We start from the raw sequence: 21,757 nt of genomic DNA on the forward strand, positions 1-21,757 counted from the left end.
GGATAAATTAAGTTTGATGCCACGCATAATCTTTTCAGTTTTCTTGCATGTTGGAATTTTCAATTTGGGAGGCTGGTATGGGTGCCGCCGCCCCGGGTACCATTTATCGGAGAACCAAAACGTCTGCCATAGATTTCCCCAAGTAGTTCGCTACGTTTGGTAACTTAGCAGGGGTGCACAAAAAAATAACATATTCTTCCCAAAAAAAGAGATCTTATTAATTTCTTCTGTGCATACTCAGCATGCTTGTTAGAGGTTAGATTTTAATCTAAGTTTTTTAATTTTTTTTTTTTTTATATATTCAATAATATTGTTATTGGGCTTATAAAAACAGTTTATTTTTAAACAAGTTCTGCAGTGTAATTATTATTACGCGTGACAGCTGTTTCGCCCTCTGAAGGCATTATCAAACTGTTCAGAGGGCGAAACAGCTGTCACGCGTAATAATAATTACACAGCAGAACTTGTTTAAAAATAAACTGTTTTTATAAACCCAATAACAATATTATTGAATATATAAAAAATAAAAATTAAAATGGAGTTCTACAAATTAAACTTAATAACAATAAATGTAATCTAAGTATTTCATATTAATATAAAAAACATATCCCAATTCGAGATGCCTATATCTCACCGGGTTCAAATGGTTGGGAGCAGTTAGGACTCACATAAATATAGAAATACATTTTTTTTAAATAAAGTTTACTGTGCAATGTATCAGACGCCTAATAATTAATAATGTCTTGGTCAATCAAATGGAAGTAAATTCGACGAACCAATTGGCGATTCAGCACACTTATAGAGACCATTTATACGGTAAGTCTTATAATTCACCACACACACAGCTGTTTTTCAGAAATCAGAGCAGTCACATAAAATAAATGGAATCTTTTACCCGCTTGACCAAAGTCCATTAAACTTTTTCCATCGTTTTATAATGATAACATTTGATTCCGGACATGCGACTTCCGTCGCTAATCAAAAATGATTGCATGAAATAAGAGAAATAAACATTATTAATTTTCTTTGTTGACAATATTTTCGAGATATGTAACAAATGTTCGCTTTTACAGTTGTACCTATAAAAAAAGCAAAAAAACGTATAAATAACATTTCAGTCGATTAACGATCGTTTTGAAAAAAGATAAATTAATGTTTTTTGTTGACACCGTTTATCTTTTCATGCTTTCCAATTTTAGTTGACAAAGACAAGTGTTTCATGACCTCCCGTTTAAAGGCGTGGTTTTTGTTCTGTTTACAGTTAATTACCTGCAATTTAAAATTATGTATCTTATATTTTACTAATAAAATATTTGTAAAATATTTAAAAAGATCAAATGACTCGATTATTGAAATTACTCTAAATATATATTACTTTAAACTTTATTTAGTGCGTACCTATATCATGCGCGACTTAAATACTTGTTATCATTAAATACAGAAGTTCAAATCAAGTGTTGTTTTTTTTTTTAAAGAGCCTGCAGCATGAACTCGACAAGTTCACCAAAATATTAAATCGGTCCTGTCGACAAAGAAAGGATGGTATACATCCCAGTGCATGAGATGCTCGGCTAGCAGTCCCACAGATCGAGTTTTATACTCACAACAGCTACAGTTTTGCTCCCTTTACTTTTACAAGATATGTTAATAATAATATTATTGAGTTATAATTTTTAGGATTTGTCAAAACTAAAAAATTGTTGGATTGACTTTACCCATTCTGCGGAAACTTCATAAGCTGGCTATGGGAAATTTTTTTTAACTTTAATATGTATGAAAAATTGTATGAAAAAATTGTTGTTTCTGTAGATATAAGATGTAAATTATAACTTATAAAAATGTATTTTTAACTAAACTTATTACTAATATATTCAATAAAATAATAACTATTTATTCAATAAAAAAATAATAAAATAATGCAGCACAGTGAACACTCGATATGTCAAATATATATTTTTTTTCTTTTATTATATAGATTTTTAAAGATTAAATTTTTCAACTACCATATTAGGCTAATGCCCGTATTATACAAATTATACAATGTGAAATTTTTTTTATAAAAAGTGTTAAAATAATATAAAGGTGAAGATACAATATACACGGTGTCCGGAAACTCGTAGTACAAGCGGGAAACTGGAGAATCTACACACGGGGAACCCAAATAAACATAAGGTTTTTTGATTTGAGCATTTTCACAAAAAAAAACGAAAAACCAATATTTTTCGGCTATTTGAAGGTTAATTTTTTTTCGTTATTCGATGTGACGACGTCGACGCGACGGATAAAAATTATTATTAGCATAGGTAGGTACTCACAATATGTATCATAATCACATAAATACGGCCACCTGCGGCGACCCATATATCAACACTGACCTACTTACGATTTAACAGAAATGGGACATCTGCTTAGAATACTGTTCACTTTTTAAAAACTATCGTGGGTCTAATATGATTTAAGATTTTCACAGCCAAAAGTATTTTTGTTATTTGTTTTTGGGGTGTTATGCCGTGTTGCGCTAACTCCTTCTTTAGCCAAAACTCCTAACTCCTTCTTTAGGCTAAAGAAGGAGTTAGTGCAACACGGCATAACACCCCAAAAACAAATAACAAAAATATCGTGGGTCTCTTTCCTTCATATGTTATTAGAACCCAACATACTAGAGAAAGATATATTTTGCGAATATGTCAGAGATAGGTATGAATATTAGAAGAACAGATGTTTTAACCCTGCAGAGCAGAAATGTTTTATGATTGCACCGGATTAAATGAGGGGTGATTTCAAAATAATGTTTTAAATCCGGGTTTCTTTATTTGTTTTGCTTTTAAATAGTTTTAATTAGTTTGGTACTTTGATCTTCAGTAATAATTTATATGAATTTGATAAAAAAAAACCAACTTCTGACTTGATTTACTCGAAAACGAAAGCTCAAATCAAAAAAAATGTACTAGAAAATCGACTCCAAATGTGATGTACCTACATAGATTCACCAGTTTCCCGCTTGTACTACTAGTTTCCGGACACCGTGTATATATTTAATAATTAATTTTTTGAAATAGGTTTGTAAAGTCTTTAGAGTTTCTTAAAAAAATTCTCGTCCCTTTCAAATATCAAGCATTGAACACCTATAGTAAAAATTGATATCTTATTAGTTCATCTTATATCGGTTCTCAATGCTTTGTATATTTTAGGGGCGATTAACCAGAATTGTCGTTGAGCGACTGTGGTTCTAGTTTTTGGGAGCTTTAATCCCAGATTTGGTGAAAAGCGGTTGTATACTTAATGTTGTGGAGCCACCAGCTGGTTATTTTTACGTATGAAGGATAAACTTGACTTAGTAAATAGTTAGCGAATATTTAAGACCCTGATTTTAGCAAATATCACATTGGAGGGATGGGTAGGTTGGCATTTAAATATAATTCTCAGTATTACTTTTTGTACTGTAATCATTGGATGATGACGGATTCAGCGCAACCAGCCCATCCCATAATACCATATGTTGCAATGGATTGAAAAAGGACAAATTTATACGAATACTTCTTAGAGTTTGTGGGTTTAAGATGGATCTAAGAGAGCAAAATATATGGCAGAGCGTACGAAGTCTTTTTACTATGTCACTGATATGTGCTTCCGTAGTTGTAGTTACGTAGTTACGTAGTTGGTCGCCTATGATTATTCCCAACTATTTTACTTTCTTTGTTGATTTAAGGGTAGAACATGTGCAATTAATATTAGGTTAGGTTTTGGGCGAGTGTATAATGAGAACACGAGTGAATTATTTAGTTTAGAGCAGCTGTTATGAAAATTATGTTTGCATATGGAAAATGTCATATATTGTGTTTTGCCGATATTAGGTGTGAGGAGATTTGTATCTAGCCAATGTTTTATTTTAATTAGGCCAATATTTGTTTTGTTAGTAACTGATCGACATGTTTATTCTTAAAATATTAAGGTTTTATCACCGGCAAATGTTATGCAACTACTCTAAGTTTTCCAAATTTTTTTATATCGCTCCTTTTTACTCACAGTTTTATGTCATAATCACAATAATTTAATACAACTGTAAGTTATATTCAAATAAACTGAACTAGTCAAAGTATTTGAATCAATCATAAACCTCATGTTTCACCGAACCGTTGACTTCTTTCCGTACCTACTTTCTTTCAAGTTTTTATAAGTTATACAAATCAAACTCTCTGGTGGTTTTGTCAGCGAGGTTTTAACGGATTAAATGTCTCAGTTTTTTCAGAAAATCTCACAGAAATTATTACAGTCCGCATTTACTTCAAATCATGAATAGGCTAAACCTCAATCACCCCTTTTCTTTTTATTCCATTAAAAAGCGGTACACTATTTTATTGGCTTTGACTTATAATATTATTTATTCATTGTTCAAAGTATAATAGAATTTGGCTGCAATTTATTGCCGTTTGTATGGTTTAATTGGAATCGAAAATGACATATTATCCCAGCGGGAAGTCTCAAAAATGATTCGGTAATTATCATGAAAAACTCATCTGAAGTAGATAAGCATCATGTCATTTCTACGAAGGTGTTTGGCAGCGAGAGGACGGAACGCCAGAAAAAGCTATATTGGCACACACTTTACTTTTCGTTGAGGGCAAACCCAAAACCGTAGAAAGAATTTTTGAAGAAGTGGAAGGTGTTGGAGACAGAGGAGTTAATTAAGGAATAACATGGTCGTATGATGTGGGAATGTAGATAAATTGCGATTCACTTATTTGAAAGTTTCTAGCTGATGTTGACTTTAATTAATTTATTTTTTACTATTTTAGATACCAGCAGTACACAAATAAAATGAGTGTAAACAGTTTAAAAGGTTTTAAAAATATTTTCTAGGGTTGGTACCGACAACATGTCTCTACGAAATACCTAGAGAAATTACGTATATTTTATCGGGAGAGGTTAGTACATAGACAATATAAAAACGATACATAAAAAATATGTGGCCTATTAGTGAAAGCGTGTGTGTATGTGTAACTTTGTGTCTGAACTGTGTTAAGTAGTGCAGAGTTGTAAGTGCGCTTTGATTAAGTTATCTGCAGTGTTTTTCTTAAATGACGGCAGGCAGTAAACAAATATGTCAAGAGTTGAGTTGGGGCAAATATTATTGAATGTTTCGAAAGCACTGGAAATTAATGAGTTTTCTGCAACGTTTATTTTGCTGTTTCATGTGAAAAATAGTTTTATGTGGTGGGTATATTCAAATGGTACATTGAGGTTAATTTGGGATCGGAATTCAGTATTCTATTTCATTTTATAGACGGACTTAGTGTTGGCTACCGTTCGTTTTATTTCAAAAGTTGGAGTGAACAGCGATAGATATTTTGCTATTTTAACCAGAGAAACGTTATCATTTTATATTGTATTTACTCTATACCATTTAATAACGGGAGATGAAAAGGTTTTTAGAGATATTCAAAGAAGGTTTAATGCAGGAAACTTCATTAATGGAGGACTGAACGCGGTTGAAACTAACAAAAAAATTGTTCTAAGCAGTACAGTTAGCAGTCCACAATGGAGTGCTGGAACCTACTCTTATATATGACAGAGATGTATCGAACTGGCAGAGGAGTGAAAAGTAGACTGAATGCTATAGAAATGAGATCACGTATGATCTTGTGAAAATGTAAAGATTGTCAAATAATTCACGGCTGATTTGAGCGTAGTGAGTATGATTAAGAAAAGGAAGCTTAGATGATTTGGGCATGTTGAGCTAATGAACGAAGAAATGAGGATGAGGAGAATATATGACCCGAATGTGAATGGTAGAAGTCGTGAACGCCTGTGGAAGACACGGCACAGTCAAGTGAACCAGTTACTTGAGTTGTCAAGAATCGGAATAACAGAATAGTATTTGTGAGAAGATTAATGAATGTGAATGAGGCAAGAAGTGCGTGCCAATGTCGATTTATTTAGCGATCAGCCCTCTATAGCTACCTCTCCGGGGGCGACCGGATAAATCATCAAAATGATAATTCATCACATCTTTAAAAAGTTATATAAAGTCATGGAAAGTGATGAAACAAAAACTTTATTAACTGAGTTAAGTAGGTTAGGTTAGGTTAAAAAAGTTTTTGAAAAGTGTGTTGAATAGTCACTGTGTTAAGTTACAATGGAACCCTCTGCGGGAAAGCTTTGGTTTTATTGATTAATTAGCTAGTTAGCACGCATATATAGGATTTTAGACAAGCGATGCATGTTCCAAAGTTATCATTAAGTAAAACATAATTTTGTAAGATCTTAAATCGATTATTATTATGCATGCAATTAGTTTTGAGACAAAATACCTATCCACTTTCCGATATGCGCACGTTAATGCCTTCGTAGGCTTTCACATCATGTACTAATGCCTTCGTAGGCTTTCGTTTTAACTAAAAAGAGTAAAAAAATTATGTGATTAATTATTTCTTTAATGGGATTATCGCACAAGAGTCCCAACTGCTCCCCACCCCGTCTCGAGCTAGTGAGACTATGGCATCCCCAATTGGGGTATGTGTGAGGCTGAAGGTAGCGGGAGGGAGAGAAGAGGGAGGAGATGGGAAGAGGAATGTTTAGCCCCGGTGTAAGACCACCATTCAGAATTGAAACATTGCTTGAAATGGCTTTAGTTGCGCTTGATTACCAGATCTGAATAAAAAAACTCTCCTACCTTCCTCTTCCTCGTCTCATTTCCTTCCCCACTATCTTATCTTCTTCTTTATGTGCCGTATCAGGTCCCCCCGACGTTGGCGATCACTCTAGAAAATGTCTCTTTGTCTTGCGCTGCCCGGAATAGCTCCTCCACACTTCTAATGCCGGTCCACTCTCGTATATTTCGCAGCCAAGACATTTGTCTCCTACCAGGCCCTCTGCGACCCTCTATCTTGCCTTTCAATATTAACTGGAGCAAGTGATACTTCTCCCCTCGAAGTACATGACCCAGATATGAAATTTTCCTGATTTTTATTAATCTCAGCAGTTCTCTCTCTGCTCCAGCCCGCCTGAGAATTTCTGTGTTGGTGATCATGTCGGTCCATGGGACTTTGAGTATTCTCCGCTTATGCTTCACTATCTTATGCTTCAAAAAATACCCCAAATGGGGATGCAATAGTCAAATTTCAATAGTCAAACTCCTGAAGGTTGGGAGCAGCTGGGACTCTTGAACTATTAAAGAAATAATTAATTAATAAACATTTTGTCGAAATTGCTTTACCATGAATTATCCAAACAAAATATTTAAAATTATTTTGAAATTGCGTAAAGAAATAGAGGCAAAATTGAACGTGCCGCTAAAAGTCCGAATCTGCTCGACCATCTAAGATATAACAGAATATTAAACTTTTGAATAGCAGTGTTTTTACGAATCTATCTGTGTGTTCAGCGCCAAGACAATGCAAAGTCAATACTTCTATCTGCTAATTCTACCTGAGAATAGGATTGTTCCGCCCAACTTCCTCATCTCGACCAAATAAACGGTGCGGAGAAAAAGTGATAACGACTGGCACGACTAAGTACTTATATTGTATTATATCCATTTTCAATAATAATTTTACTTGGGCGTTTTGCAAGAATAAAAAATGACGAAATGCATTAAAATCTGTAAATGCTTTAATGCATTACTTCCAATGGAATTACAGCTACAATGATAAGTACAAAAAGTGAACTTTTATACAAATTCGCGAACATTCCGACGCGAAATTTGTCCACAAAACAAGACAAAGCGGAACAAAAGAATCCCTGGAGCTTTATCTTTAGATTCGTGTTAATCGGGTATTGACGTTTATCAAAATCTGTTATTCCTTTGGTCTAAGATATTCTGTGACGAAGTAGATGGATTGACTTTCGTTTTTTTATTTTTATATTTTTATTTTACGGACAGTATTCGATAAACAGTTATTCTTATAAATGTGGGGAGATTTAATTGTAGAATTGCATATTTTTTTCATAAACATCTATGACTCACGGGATCAAGGGAAATGATTTTCAGCTGGTGGAAATTGTGTTATGTAAAAAGAAGAAAAAAAACTTTTATTTTTTTTTAATTACTTAGTGAGTAAAACCTGAAATTGTAATATTTAATTATTGAAGACGATATTAGCGTTTCCTAAATGACAATTTGAAACAGAAAAATCATTAAAAATACGGTCACATCTAGGACTCAAACCCAGGACCCTTGCTTTGCCGGGGTCACCGCTCTACCAACTGAGCTAATAGGGCCCTATCTCTTTTAGTCATATTTAACTGTATCATATTTCGAATAAGAACTACTAAAATTGTATTCATTTTTCTCATCGCACATTTTTATTGGGAGCCATCTTTAGTTTAGCTATCTTTTAAAAGAGAAGATTCAACTGGGTTCGAGTCCTAGATGTGACCTATCTTTTTCTAATTTTTCTCTATCAAATTTTAGTTTAGGAATCGCTTATATCTTTTTTAATAAGAAAAAAAATCTGTCTAATATCAAAAACCACCATGAAGGTTGACACCGTTCACACGATAAATTTTTAATACAATCAATATATATTCTCATAGTAATTTACTTTTTGGGGTATTAACGATGGGAAAGAGAAAAGTGGTGAGGTACCTAGCTATACAGATCTGGTCAACGAACATGGCTAAAGCCATTGCAAGCAATGTTGGATTCTGAATGGTTGGCTATCAGCAGGGTGATAATGAATGTATTTACCGCTTTGGTACGGTGGCAAATATAAAAGTTATTATTTTATATGAATGCATTGTAAAATAATACAAAATTATCAAATAATATTTACTTGCGCACGCCGAGATTTGAACTGGCGACCGTAGTCTAGAGCCTTACCCCTCGACCACAGAAGCCGGACAGAAAGCTAAAGTCATTATTTTTATGTCTAAGTTTTTCAACAATTACATTATTTTTTGCATGCGGGTTTTCTCCGAAATTTGGTTTCATTCATAGATTGATTTTTAATCTCGATTTGGCTTTAATAGATGTGTTTCAATGTGTCTTGATTTCGAAGCCATTTATAGTTTGATTGTACTTTCACAGAAATAGATGAAAAATAATAATCGGTAAAAACTGTACATCGATATCGGAACGAAAGTCCCGTTTATATTGTCTATGATTAACTTTAAACGTGCTGGCGCTGACATTCAAATTAAAATCAACACAAAAATACGGGAATACCAATATATGTTCTAGATATATATATATTTTTTTTAATATTGGCCATATACAATGTCTGCAGCAGAGATGTGCTTTATTTCAAATAAATCCATTTCAAATGGAAATGCAAAATGCAAAATGGGTATTTTCCATTTTGCATTTTAAATGCTTTTCTAAAAACCATTTTGCATTTTGCATTTTAAATGCTTTTCTCAATGTATTTTCCATTTTAAATGCTTTTTTGTAACATTCTTCCTACTATCTCCACTCATCTTTTTTTCATAAGCCCCAAATATCAGTCGGTCCTCAACCTCGCTATGAAAGATAATTTACATTTGTCAAGTTGCTCCCTGGTAGGAGCCCTGGCAATTGAGTGATACCATTACAAAACATACTGATTCAAATACTGAACATGGGGCCATGACGCTGTAATATTAAATGTTAGATAGCAGTTTCTATGTTTTTACGTTGGCAACATTAATCCCGCGCAATTTTTTTTGGTTTCATAATCTGTAGTTATGGTGTTTTTGGATTTACCATCATGTAATATGTTTGTCCATTATTAAATTACAAAATTGTTTAAAAATTCTTTAATCATTTTAATTGTTTGACCTCAGAAACTATTTTGCATTTTCAATGCATTTTGAAAATAGGTATTTTGCATTTTGCATTTGAAATGCATTTCTAAAAACCATTATGCATTTTGCATTTTCAAATGGAAAAGTTTTGTCCCATTTCCATTTTGCATTTCAAATGGTTTTGGGTACCCATTTTGCACATCTCTGGTCTGCAGCAAGAATGATATTTCTTAATATTATTTAGTTATTTCTTTTTTCGCTTTTAGACCGCTATCAATGTGTCATTTCCACAAAGAAAAAAAATTCTCATTTATTAAGGCCCCCTATTAAGCGTTCAAAGATGGTTTGAAAGGGAGATATATTAATATGAATTTTAGAGGGAGCGCACTTATATTAAGAAAATGATAATTATTAAACGAAAATGGTGAAAATATTTAATAAAGCGCGATTCGTTTGAAATAGAATTAAAAAATCTATGCTTTAGTTGCATTTTAAAATACTGTGAATTTTATCATGCCTATAACATATTTAGGCGAAGCTTAATGCTAAATCACTATTTTGATTAATCTTTATAACAAATTGGTGTATACTATGAATACCAAAAAATTTGCTTTAGATAAATTGAAGGTTTTCCTATCGTTTCGCTTGAGTAGAATACAAATAATATAATAAATTACTCAATAAAAAATATAATTGTAAACTACTAAAAAAAATTTTTTTCAACAGAAATATATTAACGCGCAAAGAAACAACTTTAAAAAATACAGTACTATAGCTAAGAAATCTATGACAGTTTCATTTGATTTTTTCCTTTTTTAGAAAATTATTTACAAAATAAATAAAAACCAGTTTTGTGTCTGAAATCGAACGATTCTAGACTCAGTTTGTCAAGCGATTTTAATGCCTATTACCTACAATATAAGGTATACCAAGAATATACACATTTTTGGTTTGTAGCTTCCTCTTAATTAAGAGACCAAAACGTTTTTTTAATCATTTCCGGAGCTGACTTTTCTCTCCATGGAATTTCATGGTAAATTAACGTTTCGACATAACAAATGTATGGATATTGGTAAATGTGTAGGTTTCATTCAGTAAGAAGATTTTTTGTTTTGAAGACACTGGTTTATTTTATAAATGTTACAATACATACATTCACTTTGCAAATTATGATATATTTACTACCCGGCTTAAATAGATTCCCCCAGATTATCACAGACCCTGCTGTTTTATTAAATTTGGTTAAGAATGACTCGCAATTACAAAAAACATGAATATTTATATAAAAAATAAACAGATATTATCTTCAAAAATACCACAAATTTTTTGGATTTAAAAACTTAAGGACCTAACCTGAAACTTGTTATAAATCGGTAGAAATTGCCTATTCGTGGGTTTAATAATCTCTTCAAATCATTCGTAAACCACGCGTGCGTTTTCCTTGATACCATATCATGACTATCTAACTAACTAACCATCACGCCGTTTCCCCGCAGGGATAGGTAGTGAGGAAGGACCGCCAAACAACTCGGTCTTGGCACACACTCCTTGCCTCATTCACATTCATTCATAGTCTCATACTCTTATATTATTCTGACTCTTGACATGACCCGACTCAAGTATCTGATTCACTTAGTCGTGCCATGTCTTCCTCGGGCGTCCCCGACTTCTGCTACCATTCACATTTGCATTATATATTCTCTTTACACTCCTTTCTTCGCTCATTTACTCTATATGACCAAACCATCTATCTCAAACAAACGATCTTTCTTGATCTTACTCATTACGCTTACATCAGCTTTGCACTCTTTGCGAATCTCCACATTTCTCACATGAACATACATGGTTTTACCACATACGCTTTAGGGATCTCATTTCTATAACATTCTCTACTTTCATCCTTTCTCTGCCGGTTCCATGCCTCACTTCCAAACAGCAGGGTAGGTACCAGCACTCCATTGTGGACTGCTAGCTTTTACCACAATTTTATCATCTTATTAATCTCGGAACCTCACATCTTCCAACCTAAAATTAATAAATAACGTTTGCGGAATACGTATACTCTATGTATGACTCTACACAGACAAGATCTATCCCCTTCCTCTCTGTGCCACCATCCCATCTCCGTAGGCTGAACTTGTAACTAATTAACAAAAACTATTATTGGTTCAGTTTTCACATCATACAAAGATAAACAAATTACCATAATTAATATTGCAGACCGTCGGCCTCCAAATAATTAAAAATAAACAATTCTTGGCGATTTTGCTACGAAAAAATCAATTCGTCGATTTATCTTTACAGTTACCGGCACGGTAAAAGAATTTGGCCTCACGTACCGGTTTCGCCACATATTTAAATTTGGGAAACCGACAATTAAATATTATTATTTGATTTTATTGCAGTAAATTTGCAGCGTGCAAGATTTGCCGTAACTTGTACGTGTATGCTACAATTTTTATAGAACTAACTGAATGGTGGTAGCACAAGTATTAATGAAATAAAAGTGTGGTAAAAATAACCTAATTTTTATAAATCGAGAACAGATCTTTCTTTACAAATTTCAGAGAGCGAGTTTTTTGGAATACACCTTCTCGTTTTTGCTTCTTGCTGTTCAAATAAAATATGAACTTACATTCCATTGAAGGAGTAACGCATAAAACAAACATTTATTAAATTATTATAATGTCACTTTTCATTACAGGGGATTTTTATAAGAATTTTTGATATCTCGAGCTTGAAACGAAAAGTTATATGTGATGTTTTATGAGATTAAGAAAAACTATCGTATGTGTCTTGGATGATATTCCTACACAAACAACAAGAGAGATTATTATATAACACAATCTTTTACACGGATGAATGATTTGTGGCACTACAATACATAAGACATTTCTCAAACAAGATGTTTTTCATATGGCAAAAATCAAATATACCATATTTCGATGTATGCAAGTTCATACTTAAGTAATATAATGCCAAAATAAACTTTACCTTGGCCAGTAACACAGAAATGAATGGAACGTGGGGATAAGGTTTGGAACATCAGAAGAAACCTAATTTTTATTTTGTTATTCAGTGAAAAAAAAATAACGAACGAGATTTTTAAAACAATGTAGAGGTAAAAATAATGTTGAAAATCGTTTTTTTTCAGTAACCTAACATTATAATATATGAAATAGCAAGTAACTCATTCTATGAATATCTACAAATATCTTATGGAAGTCTTGCTCATGAAAGTATGCCATTGACTGTGATTTAGTAAAAAAAACTTCAGTAACATTTTTTGTTAATGTTTAATGGTTTCATATAATATAAATGTCTTTAACGTACGAGACGATAAAATAATTCTTGCAGATCAATGCAATTTTAGTACTAAAAACTAAATTTCCCCAAATATTTATTTTAGATTATTTCGTGATTAATGATATTTTTCTATAATTATTAATATCGACATTTTGAAAAACAAATACCGCATTCATATAAAATTTAAGATTTTTAATTACTTTTACCAATCCCTAAATATTCGTTCTATCGGCTTTTGAAAATTTTTATTTATTTTAAAATCATTTAGTGGCTTGAAAGGTTTTACCAAAACGACCGAAACATTATTGTTCTATTATTAGTGGAAGAGTTCAATAGTTATTTAATCGAACCTTTACAATATCAATTGACAGTCGAAAACACGGAATTCTCTATTTATCAAAGGATCCTAAAATGAACAGATATATCTCACTGCCTCAAAAAAGACTCGACGGGACCTCAAGGCAAACCGATGTTGTTTTTTGTATGCTTATCAGACATAACGATCTTTTTCGTCGATATGTATTTCAGTATAGCTATCTTTAAATCAGCAAGCAATAACGTTATTCCCAAAACTGCTGCGTCCCATAACGGCATCTAAAAACTCTTTCGAATGATATAAATAATATGTAATAAATCACTTATCAAATAACTTCCGACGTATTCTACAAATGCTTCAACAAACAAAACAACTAATATTATGTAAGTCGTACAAATTTTCTTACCTCTGCAGACAATGTAAGAAAAGAGTTAAATCTTAAACAAACAATAAAAATCATAATATCACTTATCAACCTCTAAATGCTATACATTAATTAAGATAACAAAATTTTAACAAAAAATTCTTCTGGCTCTTGAAAAATGATTATTCACTTAACAACTAGTTAATTTTAACTTATTATAACTCTAGAAAAAAAATATCAACGTATTCTTTCGGGCATGTTCCTTCGAGCAAATTCTTTCACATACAAAAGCAATAACTTATCACAGCAAAATAAGTTTATTATTATATCAAAATCCTTTACGCAAAAATTATAACGTATAATCTTCTCTTTGAGGTATGAATCATCAATAATCCGAAGATTTCAGTCACTGTTCTTTGGGAATACATGCTCCGTTACCACCGTTGACCACCGCGACCGGTATGAACTGAGACAATTGCCAAACCAACACCGGGAACACCGTATCAATGAATGACCAACACTTGCAAACAAAACTCTGTTCGAAATAGAGATAGTCGATTGAAAATGTTGTGAGAAATTCGACCAGAAGCCGTAAGTGGGGGCGACAATGGTGAAAAGTAGGGTAGTCTGGTGCTTTTCATATAAATACTCGAAGCTCCGAGCAAATGGCATCTTGTTCTTTTCGTTCAGTCGAAGGTGTAGTGTGCCTTCTGTGGTTTTTAAGCTTTTGTGAATATTTTGGAAGGTCAATAAATCTTACAATCTTCTCTAACAGTGCTATAAAATAAAAGATTCAATCAAAAATACGTACAATAATCGAGTATTTATTTAAAGTTTCATACTTAAATTTTTATACAAAAAAAATTCTTCTGCAAAATCTCGATTGTAAAAATTACTAAAAGACACAAAAATAAATTATTTTTTCATATATTCAGAAATTTGCCTTAAAATCTCATTTCTTCCTGATTTTTATTGAAAAAATATATAATTTTTAAAAACTGTTCAAATCATGGTGTTTATAAAAAATATCATAATATATTTCAGAATTGAAAATTCTTCATAATTCAAGTAAAATAGTTGGTGTCAAACGCATATAAAATCATTTCTGATTCAAAATACTAATGAGTTATTTAATTGGTAAGTTCATAATGTAGTGTTATTTAATGTATTTTTGTTTTTTTCAGCTTGAGTCAGTTATCTATCATAATGAAGATCTTCATCGTAGCATTCGTATGCCTGAGTAAGTAAAAAAAACATGCAAATAATTCACAAGTTCCAAAAAGTTTACCGTATAAAAACCGTATAATTTCCACATCAATACATTTTTTTAAATCATGACAATGCAAACACTATTACAAAAAATTGCTTTCACGGGCAATGACAACAGTGTATTGAATTATCGATTATATTATAAATCACATAACTTTCCTCTAATTTGAAATGCAATAATTTACACGATAAAAAGTCAAAGTCATCGAAGGTAAATTCGTCATACCACCTGGAGTCGATTGTCATGATTTCCATTTCAATAGAAGTTAGGAAGTCGGATATACTTAGCTAATTACTAGCTTTCAAATATTGCATTATTTGAAGAATCATCGTCTGATATTATTTTGTCGATCAATTCTGATTAGATTACTCTCCTTTCAGCAATCTCTACTTATTACGTTTGAGTGATGATACAAACTGGAATATTTCATATGTACCTGAAGAGAAATTACCACAGTTGACATTAAAGTCCACGTGGGAGTAAATGTCATACCGTATGCATAAGCGTACCGCAATAAATTATAGCATTTTGTAATTTCAACATCCGTTCAATTGTTCACTCATACGTTTGTTCTTATCATTAGAATGAAGCTTTTTTACTATGTTTCTCGCAATAACTTATTTTTTAAAAAAATTTGCAGACGTGGCCGCTTTGGTATTGGCCAAACCTCCCCCGAAGAGGACAGCCAGTTCCGGCTCTAACAGCAAGAGCGCACAGGGCAAGGAGCAATTCTATGATGAATACGAGGGCGGCTTCGGTTCCCCCGTGGCTCAGGCCTCAGTCAACCACTATGACGCTTACGCCCACGGGGGCGGCGGTGGCAAGAAAACAGGATACAGCGCAGGCAGCGGACTGAGGTCCATCGCTCAGGGCTCCGCTGACCAAGCTAACACCGCTGTTGCCAACCAGCACGCCGCAGCCAAACAGGCCGCCTACGTCGCCAAGAACACTCTCGCTCAGTCCGCCGCCCAAGCTTCAGCCACCGCTCAAGCCGCTCTCGCCGGAAAGCAGGTCATCTTCCAGGGTCTGGAACAACAGGTCAGGGACGCTAAGGTCGCTCTTGATGGGGAATCCCAGCAGCTGATTACAGCCCAGAGGGCCGCCAGCACTGCCGCGGGATCAGCCCAGCAAGCAGCCCACCAGGTTATTATGTAGATTTTTTAAAAAAACAATACCCATTAACATTGATTCAACTATTTTTTGATTACTGTGAAGTAATTAAGCAAAGTTCGTCCAAAAAAGCGAAATTGTAAACAAATCTTTTAGCCCATTTTAGTTAATCACTTAGTTAATACTCCCCACAATAGAATTTCAGACCTTATCTTCGACAGCTATAAAAGGATCAATAGGTTTCTCCCAAGTGTCTCTTTTTTCTCAAAAATCCGAATGATCTATTTGTTTATACAAAAATAAGGTGAATTCTTCTAGTACTTTTAAATAACTTCCTTAATCTTTACTTCATAAATATTCCTTCAAAATCCAACATACGCAAAAAATAGGTTGATCGCTTTAATTTAAAACAGCAATTAGTTCGCTTGAATAGTTTCACGGAGATCAAAGCGTGAAACGTTTAATCTCTTTATTGTCAACTATTAGTTGTTGTTCCGTATTGTCAGACCAATTTCTATTAAAAGATCCAACGATCTAATATTGAGTAATCTTTTTTTTACTCGTCGGGTTTAATGGAGAATATCGACCCGGAAATAAATGGGAAATGAGAAATGATTATTGCACAGCGTGGGAAATTGATAAGAAATAATAATGACATTAATTTTAATCCGGTGCATGAAATATTAATGATTTGAACACGTTTTTTCCAGTGTCAAATTAATTAAATTGTTGAGATTCATTTCCAAATATTTATGACGCAAGTTTATTCAAATGCATACCATGTTGTGTGATCAAAATAAAGTCCCTTAATATCGTGTCTCTCTCGAAACAAGGTTTTCAAATCCATTTTTAAAAATTCCAAATTTTCGTGTTTATTTTCACAATTACATTGGTTGAAATAAAAAGAAAAAACATCGTATGTTCTGCAGGCAAATTCGTACTGGCTTTTCACATTATTTAAAAAAACTTTATGCAATAATAATAAGATATTAAAGAATCTTATCATCCCCTTATTGTAGAACTAGCTTTACTTAAACGACCACCAAATTAGGAACATGCCCATATTATAGTAGTCGCATTCGTTCGCATGTAAAAGCATCATCTAAAAACTTAATAATCTCTAGTAAGCCTTCACTGGAATATTAACACCATTTCATTCACCAGGTCAATGTGATCCAATCCGCCCTGAATGCCGCCCAATCCACCTCCGAGCATGCCCAGCAGGCCGCCTCCGAGGCCGCGGGAGAACTCGCCGCTCAACAAGCCATGGTCGGATCTGCCAAACAGCGACTGGCCACCCTCTCCGACCAGCTGCATGGAGCCAGAATCGACCTGGAAGCCACACAGGCCGCTGCCTACAACGCCCAGGTAAAGAAAACCACTAATTGCTTATTCAATTCGAAGCTTAAAGACCCTAAACATTTCTAGTAACCTCCCTTCAACCTCACAATATACGCCAATTGAGGATGCCATAGTACCACTGACTCCGGACATTTAGGAGTTGTTTGAATCTTGTATTATTGAGCGGTATTCATATTAAATATATCATATATATGCACGTTTCACCTGGCGATATCCCATGAGCCATCTTGGTGTTGAAATATTTACACAATTCTCTTAGGTTAATTATTATTTAACATACGAGTAATATAAGACTACATCTTAGTGTGCTAAGAAACCCACTTGAAGTTATCTTTATCCTAACAGAAGATTTGTGCTCTGAAAATTGATTATTTACACGTAATTGAGTAAAAGCGTCTGGGTAATAAATAATAAATAAAATAAAAATAATAACGTGATTCTAGCATGTACTTATCGAAGGGTGATGATAATAATGATGGCTTCCTTTTGATGACCTGAGATGAAACACAGTTGATGATGAAAATCACTGCCATTTTTAAAATTCAGTTAAAATTCTGAATCGTATACTTTTAAAAGTAATACATGTTTTGTGCATATTTAATAAGACAATTCGTAGTGGTTTTTACGCATAACATTAATTGCAATTAGAAATTAGAGCGTTTCCTGGTAGATTCTAAAAAAATGTTGTAAAAGTTGTTTATGGTTCCAACGTACCCGGCAATAAATGTGAAATTGTGATGCAATTACCAATGCGGTTCACATTAAAAAAGCCAAAAAACATCTAAATTTCTTACAATAAATACCAGTTATCTCATCACTAAAGGTTGATTTGACGAGTTTAGTAGAGCTTGTTCGGTTTTTATATATCCAAATAAAACGTGTTTACTTTTTTTCTGATAATATACGCAGCACTAATTTGTCTTTTTTACTCCTCCTTTGAAGCTTATGCAATACTATTAAACATAAAACTAGTCATTTAACATTTTAATCATTATTTTAAAGTTGGCTCTTTTTATTAAAGATTCGGTTTTAGTTCCAATGGTAGAACATGCATTTCATGGAAGGAAATATCAATTAATTTTGACCATATTGAATGTTATCAGAGTTTTATGATGCTACGGTGCTTAAAGGGTCTTTATAATCCTTACCCTAGAAGTGTAGAACCGAATACACCCCTCTGGCCACTTCTAGGAAAAGCCTTCACTTTTACCTGTTTGTTATTTCCCTTGAAAACAGTTCCTTAAAGTACAGGCCTTAAAATATCCTTTCATCCTGCAGGTTAGTTACGATAAAGCTCTAAATATGCATTAATATTATACTCAACAAAATGTGTGTGTTTGTCCAGCTCTCCGCTCAGCAAGCCCAGTCCAACGCAGCTGAAGCCGCCGCCAAGGCAGCCGTAGCATCAGCAGCTGTGGATGCCGCCCAGGCCGCCAAGGGAACCGGTCCTTCAGGGGGCGGAGGTCACGGGGGCGCAGGACACTCAGGCGGAGGCTCCACCGGGTACGGAGGCAGCAGCGGGGTGCACCACTCTCCCCAATACGAAGACTACTCTTCCCTCTCCGGAGATGATGGCTTCGGCTACAAGCTGCAGTCAAGCTTTCATTACTGATCACCAGAAGGAACATGCATAGGATCTAAGTCCCAAGATGAGCAATAATTCAACACGTTAGAGGTTTCCTATTCAATTAGTTACACTTGCAAACACCATCACGGTTTTTTTTTAAATTTTGTGCAACAATTGTGTTTTTATTGCGATATAAAACAAATCCAATCGACAGTAAATTGTTAATTAAAAAAGCTTTCTAAATTGATTCGCTCAAAAAAACTATTAGAAAATACAATAGTTCAAATTTTAGTACGTTTTTAAGTGCCGCTATTCAAAAAATTTGGTCGCTGATTGCAAAACCACGCGATTTTTATACCGAAAACTTTCATGTTTATCTGAATTTTAAACGTTTATTCCCGCCGCAAATTGGCGACAGACCGATTGGTTTGTTTTAACGAAACAAGAGCACTTTTGATTAATGATACGCCAAACTGTAAATCGTGATGCAACCGAGTTCAGTCGGTTCCGCATGCGCAAACTAAACGAATCAGGAAACTTGAGCGGATGTAGAAACATTACTCTCTTGGTATTAAATGTTTTAAAGAAACATTTTATTTGATGACGTTTTCGTTGTCAAATGCTCTACCAATATCTGTCATCCCCAACGCCTTTGGGAAACACCTCTTTGATGACTTATTAGCGTTGCCAAATACTCTATTAACGACTGTTATCTCGAACTCCTTAGTAAAGAAGACTATAAAGTTATAAGATGCATAATGTCTAATAACCGAATTGTAATTCTTTTGATCTGAGATTGAACCAAAAGTATAGAACATTTTATATCTTATTACGTTTTTGTTGTTGCTTTATATAATCTGTTAGCATTTTTATTTTCCTATGGCTCAGCTTGAATGAAATAATTTGTTTGTTAAAAATATGCCATAATATTGTTATATAATATGTAACTATCGAGGGTGATCATAATCTCAGCACAAAACTAAAATATCGTTACGATCGGCCATAGTTTTTTGATCTGCCATCTTTCCGAAATTATATTGTTCTATGTCTCTTTTGTGCTGTTTTTACAAGATCTCTTGAAAATTTATTCAATGTTGTGTTTTATAATAAAATATCATATAATATATACATTTCTTTTGATTGATCATTACCTTTAACCATTTTATCATCTAACCTCCCAATATACACAATTGTTTTTTTAAACATACAACTCAGAAAATGATGCAAAAAATAAAATTGTGTGTTTTGTTACATTATAAAATTTTATACATTTTCGAATATACTAACCGGTTTACATGCTTATGAACTGCAGAACTAACTTATTAAGTACCTATCTGGCTTTTAATCCTCTCAAATAAATTTTAAAAATCGGTTAGTATAATAATAATAATTTAATACAATGACTATCAGCCGACGTAAGACTTTGTTACACCTAAAATTCCTAACGAAGTCTTCGTCTATCAAATTAGCGAAAGAATCTGTTCTTACCCAAGGTTCACTGTCAATACTTTATATAATTATCTCGATATTATGTAAAATTTGGAAAGAAATTTACTGCAAATTCTCAGGCTCCTTTCTAACTACATATTTATACATTTCAAAAGGCATTGCAACTGTTTACTTTATTTTAACGCACTTATCACAAACAAAGAGTAATATAAATATAAATTCTAATGATATATAACCAACATGATGAAATCGATAGTATCACAATGCCGACTACTGAAATAATCTGTGAAGATAATTATAAAATTATGCAATTCGACTGGGGATCTAATAAAATTAATATTGTTCATCAGAATATTAGAACTATGGATAATTTGGACGACTTTATTTTATTTATGGATGAAATAAAATCTGTGGTAAAGTTCCATGTAATAATTTTCACTGAATGCAGATTAAGTGATTCTTATATCACCAAACAAATTTCAGGCTATAATGAATATCACACAACAACACATATTAATCAAAATAGCGGAGTGGTAGTTTATATCGATATCACATTAAATTCTCTTGTTCAAGAAATAGACATAAATCAGTGTAATTGCTTAAAAATCAACATAAATAAGACTTTATGTATCCTAGCTGTATACAGGTCTCCATCGTTCAATGACATCCACCCTTTTCTGGAGAGTCTCACTGTAGAGATAAAAAAATCAAAAAAATTACCACAATACATGCTAATCGGAGACATGAATATAAATACAATAGGAGAAGTAAAGCATAGACAGTGTGATGACTATTTATGTGCAATGGCGGAAAGTAATCTTATTTCCAATATTAATTCTCCAACTAGGGTACAAGGTACTTCAAGCTCGTGCTTGGATCATATATATACCAGAAATATAACAAGCTCAAATGCATTTGTTATGAATAACACAATTACTGATCATTACACCATTGCAATCAGTATCCCAAACTCAAAACACAAAAAAATAAAGAACAATAATAAAATGGTTATCGACTTTGAGGCTTTGTTAAATGATCTTAATAAAAAAAAATGAGAATTTATCTATAAAGAAACTGAAGTAAACAATGCTCTAAACTATTTCATCAATGAAATCAATGCATATATTATGAAACACTCAACAATAAAACACATTTCACACAATAAACTACAACTCACCCCGTGGATTAGTAACGGCATTGTAAAATCTATACATAAAAGGAACCATCTTCATAAAATAGCAAAACAGGACCCATTGAACGATACTAAACAACAAAACTACTACCGATACC

At 33.2% G+C, this 21,757-nt stretch overlaps 1 protein-coding gene across 2 annotated transcripts in view; it reads left to right on the forward strand.

The window, feature by feature from the left end:
- Positions 1 to 20,072, forward strand: part of LOC149417624 (uncharacterized) — a 149,916-nt gene extending 129,844 nt beyond the window's left edge. Inside the window, exons 1-5 of one of the 2 annotated variants that reach the window (XM_089640111.1) lie at positions 14,405 to 14,454; positions 14,894 to 14,949; positions 15,620 to 16,122; positions 17,254 to 17,457; positions 18,797 to 20,072. In XM_089640111.1, coding sequence (XP_089496237.1) covers positions 14,916 to 14,949; positions 15,620 to 16,122; positions 17,254 to 17,457; positions 18,797 to 19,063 — 1,008 coding nt within the window. In that variant the 5' untranslated portion in view covers positions 14,405 to 14,454; positions 14,894 to 14,915 and the 3' untranslated portion in view covers positions 19,064 to 20,072. Of the gene's footprint in view, positions 1 to 14,404; positions 14,455 to 14,893; positions 14,950 to 15,619; positions 16,123 to 17,253; positions 17,458 to 18,796 lie in introns of those variants that run through there. The other variant, XM_089640110.1, reaches the window with a different exon arrangement.
- The last annotated feature ends 1,685 nt before the right edge of the window (positions 20,073 to 21,757 follow it).

The sequence above is a fragment of the Hesperophylax consimilis genome, chromosome 15, assembly GCF_061612785.1.
Source record: "Hesperophylax consimilis isolate HC1 chromosome 15, BYU_Hcon_1.0, whole genome shotgun sequence".
Taxonomy (NCBI): domain Eukaryota; kingdom Metazoa; phylum Arthropoda; class Insecta; order Trichoptera; family Limnephilidae; genus Hesperophylax; species Hesperophylax consimilis.